Source organism: Cynocephalus volans, chromosome 1 (assembly GCF_027409185.1).
Source record: "Cynocephalus volans isolate mCynVol1 chromosome 1, mCynVol1.pri, whole genome shotgun sequence".
In the NCBI taxonomy this organism is placed as follows: domain Eukaryota; kingdom Metazoa; phylum Chordata; class Mammalia; order Dermoptera; family Cynocephalidae; genus Cynocephalus; species Cynocephalus volans.
The window spans coordinates 296,280,395-296,290,840 of record NC_084460.1 but is presented as its reverse complement, the minus strand read 5'-3'; the positions used below and the strand labels follow the sequence as shown (position 1 = coordinate 296,290,840).

Here is a 10,446-nt window from a genome sequence, read left to right as displayed (position 1 = left end):
TCCCTGCACACTTGACATCACCCACGGATGCCCGGTCCCTATCTCAAGCCCAGTGCGGCCAAAACAGCTCTGCGTTCCCACCCCACGAACCTGCTGGCTCCCCCGCATTTGATCACCTCTCGCCTCCCACTCCCCGTTAACTGGTTCATCAACATGTCCCATTACCTCTTCCTCCAAAACCTACCCCAACTCATCACCCTCTATCCCCATGACTGCCAGCCTTGTCTGAGGCACAGGTTCCACCCGCTACTGAGGTCACTTCTCACAGCTTCCTCGGTTCCCTACTGCCCCCACAGCCCACTCACCTGTGGCCTCATATTTTAGCAATTTTTACAACATTGGCATTAGATCATGACAGCCCTCTGCTTAAACCTTCTGATGGATCTGCCAAAAAACAGACAAAATCCAAACTCCACCCCACCTTGCAAAGCCCTGGCCCGACCTGGCTCCGGCTTCCCTGTTGGGGCTCCTTTGCTCCCCTCCCAGCCTCACTCCACACCCTAGTCCCTCTGGCCATCCGTGGCTCTTCCTCCCTGGGCCTTTGTGTTAGCTCTTCCCTTCCTCTGGAATGCCCTCCCCTGCATCTTTACCTGGCTGTCATGTGTTCTGGAAAATTCTGCCAGATGCTACCTGCCTGAGCGTCTCCTTCATCGCCCCACCAGATAACACTCTTTGTGGTTCTCCACAAAGCCCCTCTCCCTAAGGGATTTTTTTGTTTGTTTGTTTGGCTGGTTGCTTGGTTATTGGCTTTCTTATGCTTGCTCATTCAAATGGAACAGGGGCCTTTCTAGAACCCAAAGATCATGCTCAAAAAGTAATGGAGCAACAAAGCAAAGAGTGGCCGCCGTGAATGTTGTTTTACTGCTCCTGGAAATGCTCACGACATGCGCTGCACTCATCTGCCCTTCCTGTCTTCCTCGCTGAAAGCTGCATTCGCGGGTGACATTCGAGAAGGAAAGCAGTCCCCGTTGCTCCTCGTGGGTGCCAGAGTAGATAAGGGGTGAGGGTCGTGGGCAGTTTCAGCACCGCACGTGCAGAAGCACCAAAGGCGGTCAGAGATCTTCTCGTGGGGCAAGCGCAGATCTGCTCTGGTGTAGAGAACGTGTGAGTTATAACGCTTCTAATTCAGAAAGTGGCAGGCCTGTGTTTTTTTTTTTTTTTTTTTTTTTTTTTTTTTTAAGGTTTCAAACATACTTTATTTCTTCAATAATGCCATATTTTAATGGGTAGACAGTGGTTTTACTTGGCATCAATTATGAGTTGGTTTTGAAACAATTCACTATTACACCAGCTGGGATGATTACTGGTCTCTCCACTCCTTTGGGGTGACTCTGCCAACAGGGGACAGGTTCCATTCTATTCCAATTTGTGTTGCCATGTATGTCCATACAGCAATACAGAACGTGGCTCCACTGGCTAATACGGCATTACCATATTTGTCATGGAAATCAGGTTTCTGATGGCTCTTCCTTGCTATCGTTTGTTGAATGCTTCGAACTTGGAGACAACTTAATGCGTTTTTGGCCAAGGGAAACATGGTGAAGAGGAAGACAGACTGCGGCAAATGCAGCTGTTGGCTTGGCGAAAACTCGCGTCAGGAACCCTTGCCCAGGCCTGTGTTGTTGAGTATTCTGTGGACAATACCGTTTGGCCTGTTCCTCTGCCTGTTGAGAGCCCTTTCTCCACTGTCACTGCACATGTGGGCCCTCCTTGGCTGTCGTGCTCTGCAGCGACTTAGAACATCTACACAGTCTGCCAGAAGGCAACAAAATTCCCTGTCAAAAATTCCCTTTCTAAGCTGTACATAAAATAATAATCTGAGCTGGTCTTTATGAAATATAGGAAGTTAAGTGACACCCCTACTCCGCTAATGTGATCTGGGATTCCAACCTGCTTTTTAAAATTGCTTTTATTTGTCTTGTTTGCTTATTTTTGTGTTTTGTTTTTTAACTACACGGACAGTCTATGCTGAGGACTTTCTTAATCTGTTACATTTGAACTACGTCTTTGCCAATCTCTCATTCCTATTCTTGAGTCACCTTATTAATTCATTCAGGAAGGTTATCCTTTCACTATTCTGTTATTTGAGTTCTAGCACACCTGACACCGGTTCACCAACGGAGGACAACTTGGTCGATGAACAACTTTTCAATACATTGCAAAATCAAATTATATTTCAACTTTGAATTTGTCATTCTTGTAAAGTCAGAGCTTTGTGGTTCTTTGACTGCATTTCTTTTTCTTTTATTCTCCTCTTAAATCAAATCATTCTGGGAATAAGTGGACAGGGATAAAACAGGTTGGTCATTCGTATCCGTGTTAGCATGCTTGGCATTCTGTCTACATCATTTATCACATTAACTACACGATATTGTTGTGACATCTCAGCAGCCTTCCATTTGACTGGGCTCCATTTGTACAGCATTAATGAATAGATGACACTGACCACTTCCCATCTGTCTCTTTTGCTGGCACTATTTCTCTGAGACAGAAGACCCTGCCAAAGAGTTAGGTTACATTATTCTCTGTCTACTTTTATTCATAGAGTTTTTTGACCTGTGGCTTTGGGTGTGCCTCTGGCAGCGCATGGACAAATAGGGATAGCCCTCTGTGGTTCATTGTTATTTGCTGTAGCTCTGTCTCATGTTTCTCTTTGCAAATTGTTCAAATCTATGCAGGATGCCAGACAGACTGCGTAGGAGATTATCCTTGGACTTGGCACAGGATCTAGCTATATGACAGGAAGCCAGTAATTTAGTTGGAGTTCACACCCAGGGACTGCTCTGGCCAGTATCTAGGAGTTTGGGTGACACCTCCCTTCCAGTACACCCGTCAGATTGTCATGCACTGATTCTTTTCCTATAGCTTCCTGGAATGTGCTCCACCTTAACCACGTCCCTCCCCCACATTAGATAACAGAAGCTGTTAGGGTTATTATTATTATTTATTATTATTATTATTATTATATGATACTCTTTCCTCTCTGTCTTTCCTTCTTATTGTGAAAATGCTAGGCATTGAGTCCATCCACCTTCCTCCCTTCCCCCCAAATCTGTGGTAACAGTGGGAAAATCTCTCATCAGCTTTGTTCAGGTATCATCACAATGAAAATGAATCCATAGATTCTACTGGTAGAGCCCATTCAGTCTGCCCAGAGAAGCAATTGCATATCATTTCAGCTTAACAGAGATTTCTTCTTGGAATTGTTTATGTCCATCCATCTGTTTAGAATCAAAATCAGTTCAGGTCTCAGTGATCAGGTGGTCTCCTGCGGAAGGACTGATGTCCCAAACCTCTGCCTCCTGAATTCCCAAATGCCAGCAGCACCTGGGAACTTCATACAAACATCAAGTTCCTGGGCCCTCCACCCAGAGACTCAAATTCAGTAGGTTGTTGTCAGGTCCAGAAATCTGTGCTATTTGACAGCTTCTGGGATGTTTTGATCCTCAGTCACAATGGGGGAACCTCAGAGAATCTCGGCTTCTTAGATGTATAAGGGCCTTAGAGAGTAGTTTGTTGTAGGCACTGTGTGAAAACGAGCCCAAGACCACAGAACTAGTCAATGACTCTGCTAAAACACATGAAAAGTAGTTCATTTATGTCCAGCATACTCATTTAAGAAAGACAGGAACATTTCTGTTACATCTTAACGAAAATTTGCATCAACATGGCTTAAATTTTTTAATAGCTATGCTCTAAGAGGCAAATCCTTTCACACCATAAATATGAAGCTCATCAAAAGATGACTTCCAGGGGACACCAACGAGCCCAGGTTTTCCTAAAAGGTAGGTGGAATGTTTAAATCAGTTACTTTGCTACCCCAATCTATTACAACACAATTATTTTCAATTTCATTTGGGTCCCAGGCCTTTAATTTGGAAGCCTGATTCAAGGGTGGGCTGTGGGCAGTGAAATCTATTTGAAATACAACACAAAGTCTTAGGAAAAAATGACTTGCCAAAGTAATAATCCTCATGGGACCTTTAGCACACATTAGACACTTGCTGAATGTTTTCAGGCTAGCTGGCAAGTCATCAGGTAAGGAGGGAAAGTGTCACCTCTGCTTTGTTCTTATTCTACTGGCTGACTGAATCATACATGTTTATTGTAGCTGACACTTATTCATTTTTTAAATGCATTTTGATGTTTTGAGAAAATAATTTTAACCATGACTTGAAATAAGTGGACTTTTTTTATGTTGTTTAAATTAGATTCTTTACTCTTATTGGAGTCAGCATGAGCTACACACAAAACATACAAATAAAAGAGTTCAATTAACTTTTGAAAAAGTTATCCATCTTAATTGAAAAGTAGAAAAGTAGTGTGTAGAACACATCAGATAATGTATGGGTTAAACCCTTATATTTATCCATCAGCTACAGCAAAAGAAGGGAAACAGCCAAATTTTTGAAGATTGCACTGTCCCGGGTGCTCTGTCCAGGCTGTCCCTGGCAATGGTGCTTCTGTTAGTTTCTAGAGCAGGGGCTCCAGAGAAAGAATGCCAGCTATGCGGAGAAGCCAGCAAGGAATGCGTGCACCTCTTAGCCCCGGCCCAGGGGTCAGAATGAGACATCTCTGGAATTGGAACTTTGAAAGCAGAAGATAAGCATGATGGATGTCGGGGAACTTAGAAGAACACAAGGCCAGTGCTAGGGAGGCTGGTGCCTCAGGCCGAGCTGCTGGTGAGCCCTGCGGGCGGGTGGACTCCAGGGGGCTGACACACCAAGCACCTCTCCTGTGCCACCACGTTCCCAGGTGCCTCATACGTGTTCACTCAGATTTTCCCAATAGTGGAAACTGATGCTTAGAAGGAGAAGTTGACTTTCTGACCACCATACCATGAAATATGCCTGGAGGAGTCTTAAACCTTTTATCCTGAAATCTAAAAGCCCTTAGAAGATCTGCTTGCCCCAAATGATTCCTGTGGGAAAAAATCAAAGACGGAGGCTTTCTTTCCAGTGTTGAATTGGGGCAGGGAGATTGTTGCTGGGGGCTGCGCGGTGGGAGTGGGCATCGATCCCTGTGGTGACACTTCCTGTGGGGAAAGGACAAGTGCTGGAGCAGCTCCAGCTGCTGGCCACTCAGTCACTTCTCCAGGCAGAGGGCAGAAGGAACTTTGAGGACTCCATGCAAACCCACTGCCTCACTCTGTCATCCAGGGCTCTTTATACTCTAGCTTCTGTTGCTTCCCTTAAAATTCCCTGCAAGCCCCCACATGCCCCCATAGAAGCAGATTCTGTGCTGGGCCTCACACATGATCCCTGCCTCTGACATTTGAACCTTTCACCCCAGCCCATGCTTCTCCCTGACCCTCATGAGGAATTTGACCCTGTCCTCTAGTGCTCAGCTCAGAGACAGCCCATCCCCTTTAGAAGAACAGGTGACTCTCGGGTCCCCAGGGCATGCTGTTTTTGTCTCTTTCCACTCTTCCTTCTGTGGTTCATTCATCCAATTAGTTCCACGTATGTTTATTTGTTTAAAAATGATTACATAATATTCACTACATGCTCTAATGGGAGTCAATTAGCTTTTGAGGGCATCATTAGGAATGCATGGATTGAAATATGTTTGATGAGTTTAAATCTATTGCAGTATTGTTTGTAGTAAAGCTCAGATAGTTGCATCTTAGACTAGTGGTGGCTGCGTCCTCAAGACTTGACTCTAATCATTAATAACCTCCTTGTGCTTTGACAAGACAAGAGGTGCCAGGCTCATTTACCTGCCCCACACCTGGATCAGCCATTTCTCCAAGCAGCTCTGCTTCCCTCCGTTATGAGGCTTTTTAATTTCACCAATCTAAGAAGTGTAAAATGGCATTTCATTGTGATTATTCGAGTAATTTGTGTTTCTCTGACTCTTAATAACATTGTTCATGTTTTCATGTATTTATTTACCAGATGTTTTCTCCTTCTGTGATGACTGTTCATGATTTTGTACAATTTATATATGTATGTGTATGTACACATGTGTATATACACAAATATGTATTTCCATACATCTGTATATACATCCATATAAATACATGTATGTGTATGTACATGTATGTGTGTGTGTGTGTGTGTGTGTGTGTGTATACCTCTCTTGCTAATGGATTTATGGGAGTTCATTATTTATTCTGCACAATAATCATTTGTCAGCTGTATGTTTTACAAATATCTTCCCCTGCTTTATAGTTTATCTTATCATTTTATGGTGCCTCTTGTGGGACAAAACTTTAATTTTACATACACAGATTAAAAACATTATGATTAAATAAAGCACATTTAGAGGAAAATACATGAAACAAAAATGTATAGCTCATTGAATTATTGCAAAATGAACACTCTCGCAACCACATTCCTGTTAGGAAAAAGGTCACGGTCAGCAGCTGACAGCTAGCCACTGCCCTTGCCCTCTCTCCGAGGCAACTCCTATTCTGTCCTTTAAAGCAATAGCGTCCTTGCCTTTCCTCACAGGTGTTTCTCTAAACTTGTATCTCTGAACACCATAGTTTAGTCCTTCCTATTTAGGGAGCTCTTATACACACAATGATTTTTCTGTGTTCTTTCGCTTAACTTTTGTGGAAATTGACAAGACGATTCTAAAATTTATATGGAGAGTATGGTGCTGGTAACACCAAGGTCCAGGGTTCGATCCCCGCGATCCCTGCGTGGGCCAGCCACCCAGTAAAAAAAGAAATAAAGAGCTACACAAAGAGACTGAAGGGCCAAGAACCACAAAGTCAATCCTGAAGACAGCCAACATTGAAGGACTTAATGTTACTGGATCTCATGACTTATAAAGCTTTTGCAATTAAGGCATGCTTGTTGCCTTCCACTGCGTGAGGACACCACAGTTTATTCATGCATTGTAGGGCTGGCAAACATTTGCGTGTTTCCAGCTGGGGGCTGTTATGAATAACGCTGATAGGAATGTACTTGCACCCATCTCTTGTAATGTGCAAGCATTTCTTTTAGGTATACGCTTAAGAGTGGAATTGCAGGTAGGTAGCTGTAGATAGATTGACCATAATTTCCCTTTGATCCAGATAACTCAAGTTTATATTTTGGATTATGTCCCAGCTTAATAGATTGTTGCATATGAATACCCAATTGTCCTGGAATAACTTACTGTAAAGATTACCCTTTCCCAGCACCCTGGAATGCCATCTTTATCATAAATTAAGTGTTCATATATGCTGTTTCTCCTAGCATCTCCACCCAAAAACTCCCAATTCATGTCCCAGGTTGAATCACCCCACCTTATGGAAACATTTCTTCTCTCCCTTCTAGGTGTCTCTACGTAAATGGCACATCCCTCTATCATGCATCACACAGGAAGGCAACCGTGGTTTTGGATGGACTGTGTGGTCCTTGAGTTGCACCTTATTTATTCCCCATCTGCCCAACCCCTCTGTAAATGCTGAATGGAATGGTTTTATGAATCAGGTCATGGTGTATAATCCTCATCATAACTGTGCTGACATTTATCGAGCTCCAAGCGCTATATGTTTGTATGTAATTTCTCCCTTTTAAGCTCTATGTGAAATAGGCACGTCCACCACCCATCCTATGAAAGAAGGAAGTGTCGCTTTGAGGGGAAGCACCTGGTCCAGGTAACAGAGCTAAGAAGGGGTTCAGCCAGGGCTCAATAACGTCATTCCGGCTCCACGCTTGCTGTGATGGGCACCGCACATTCCGTTCGTGAAGACGCCATTCAGGAAGTGGCACCTAAAGCCCTAGGTTCAGACCTGCCAGGTGCCTTGCACGTCAGCACTTGCACAGGCGGTGATTAGACCGGCCATGCGTCAGGTCATTGCGGGGCCTGACCTTGCTAGAGGCGGGCAGACACTTGGCCACACCTCATGGTAGAGCTGCAATGAAGGCTGCACACATCCCTCCTGCTGCTGGGGCAGATCCAGAACCGTTTCTTTTCTAGGCTCTGTATCAAAAGAGAATAAATAGCTTCTGCTTCCTCTCCGTGGAACTCTGCTTCGTTTCTTATTGTGTCCACGCTTCCTCCTTTTGTGTAGGGATTCCCTATTTCTGATCAAGCTTTTATTTATTTATTTATTTTGCCTCCATTGAAGCTGTTTAAACATTCATTGTGAATATCAGGATATCAGGAGAAGTTCCCTGCCCCATTGGGGCTAAGTCCTGGAACCTCACAGAAGTCACCCTAAGGGACAAAATATGCCGCTGAAGGACATCCACCGGCTGGTAGCAATGTCTCCATACTGACAGCATCTCTTAGAATCTACCTTAGTGCTCTTGGAGGTGACAGGTGGCCTTCTTCTGATGAGAAATCAACCCAAGCCAGCCAGCTGATTAAAAAGATTGACAGGAGATCAGAAAATAAATGCAATTTGAATTCCTTATAAGAGCAAGTTTTCAGAAGGCTCATTTGTTAATTCATTTATCTGGAAATCAGAAGGCTTTTTTTCATAGAAACTTAGGTCCACAGAAGCTTGTCTAATATGATTTCAAATAATAGATATTTTTATAAGAAATGTTGTAAACAACACATTGTCATCACTAGTAATTATGCAATTTAAAAAATATATCCCAATGAATCTAAATACAGAACCATTTCAGATGTAGGGGCAATGAAAATATAAGGAGACTTTTACGGAAATATTAAGTGGGACTTCTTGGCATTTTTAAGAGGTTTACAGGAATCTAATAACATACCTACTTTCACCTAAAAAAGCTGGGCTTTACTTTTTCTTGAGCAGCTGAATTAATAGCATCACTTTACTGATCCAACCATGGTGAGGTCTGATACTTGTCAGACTTAATACATCTTTTAATATAAGCAATAAAACCCCATGGTATGTGTTCAAGAAATGTGTTACTTTATTCTTTCCTCTCAACAACTATGAGAGAAAAATTATTATTCCCATGGTAGAGCTGTGGAAACTGAGGTTCAGAAAGGATTAAGTTACTCATGAGTAAGCAGAAAAGATTAGGTCCAAGGTAAGCTCTCTCCAGTATCCCACACTGCTTCACAAAGAGAAGGAACTGAGCAGAGGAGGAGAGAGAGAAATGTGTGCCCGGTGTGAGGGGGAGAGAGGTGTGTTCTCTTAAACCCCCCAGGCCGGAGCTGCAGCCGCTGCTGTTCCGTGAGTGTTCATCACCCGACTGGCGCTTCTCATGTATTATCCCATTCAGTCCTCACAATAACCATACAAATTAGGTAATCCTATCATCGCTCCCATTTTGCATGTGAGGAAACTGAGGCACAGAGGGATTCAGCTGTGTGTGCAAAGCCGCATCATGAGCAGGCAGGGGACTGGGCTTTGCACTTAGGCAGGACTGCTCCTGAGCTGGCTGCTCACCCTCCCTTATGCCCCCAAAGATAGAGGAACCAAGTGACAGCAATGAGACAGCAGACTGGGTGGCAGGATGGTGGCGGATGGTTGCTGTGAGCAGGATGACCTCAGCTGGGAAGGCCGTTCCTGAGAGATGACATGCAAGTGAGGCCAGAGCAAAAAGAAGGAGCAGCCTTTTCAAGGAGGGCTGGCCAGGGCCGGCTGGTGTCATTTGCTGGGGAGGCTGCGAAGTGGACAGAGTCACTCGCCATGGAGCCAGCTGAGCTGGCCACCCAGGACGCTGCCTCCATCCCAACTCAGACTTCATTGTCTCTGGTCAGCCTCTCCCATGGCAAAGCCGTGCAAGAGGACATCATGGCATTCGTATATTTGGGGACTTGCCAAGATCTTGGGTGACATCCCCAGCAACGATCCACTGTGATGGAAAATGCAGAGACAGGCTTACCCACAAGAGATGCAAAGGCCCTCGAGACTGGAAGGAGCTGGGTGAGCCTGAGGATCCGAAAGACCAGAGAAACTGTGGATGGTGAAAGAGATGGAAAGAGGTGGGCAGGGCCAGGCCGTGCAATTATTTGGCATTTCCCTGGAGTGCCAAGGGCTGGTTGGTGCAGGGAAGCAACAGGATCGTGCTCTGAGAAATGTATTAAAAAGGTCCCAGGGGCAGGGGGCGGGGATGTGAGTCCCCTGGCCGCCTCCGTGGTCCCAGTCCTCCCTGGCCAGGCACTCTCAGAATCCTGCCCCCGCCTGTCACACCCAGCTGTGTGGCTCAAGAGGGAGCGGATAAGTCGGTGGTGAATTTATCTTGGTCACTGACCATGTGGAACCCTGGGATTGTCTTCCTACCCTTACTCTCCACTCACTCTTTCCAAAGAGCATCTTTGACTCTGTGCCGTACTGGTAATGTGGGAAAACATCTATTCACGCCCTAGTTTCCCAGCAAATGCTCATGCTTTCAACCGGACTTTGTTTCCACAGGTGGAAGCTAAATGGTGAGTTCCGTGCACATTTCAAATCTTAGAATGAAACAATGGTTGTTAACTGCAAAATGAGGAAACGATTAACTATCGCAGGAAAAGGAGGCCACTCTCAACATAGTCTCCATATGTCGTTTTAATTTTAACATTATAAATATCCAA

At 44.6% G+C, this 10,446-nt stretch overlaps 1 protein-coding gene across 1 annotated transcript; it reads right to left on the bottom strand.

Annotated features, from left to right (window-relative positions):
- Window positions 1-1,197: 1,197 nt before the first annotated feature.
- LOC134362949 (cytochrome c oxidase subunit 7B, mitochondrial-like) lies at window positions 1,198-1,549 on the bottom strand. The gene has a single exon (XM_063078403.1). The coding sequence runs from the start codon at window positions 1,535-1,537 to the stop codon at window positions 1,301-1,303; it is 237 nt and encodes a 78-aa protein (XP_062934473.1). The 5' UTR covers window positions 1,538-1,549; the 3' UTR covers window positions 1,198-1,300.
- Window positions 1,550-10,446: the final 8,897 nt, after the last annotated feature.

Excerpts from the sequence above, each read along its gene's own strand:
- LOC134362949 (XM_063078403.1), bottom strand. The coding sequence starts at position 1,537 with ATGTTTCCCTTGGCCAAAAACGCATTAAGTTGTCTCCAAGTTCGAAGC.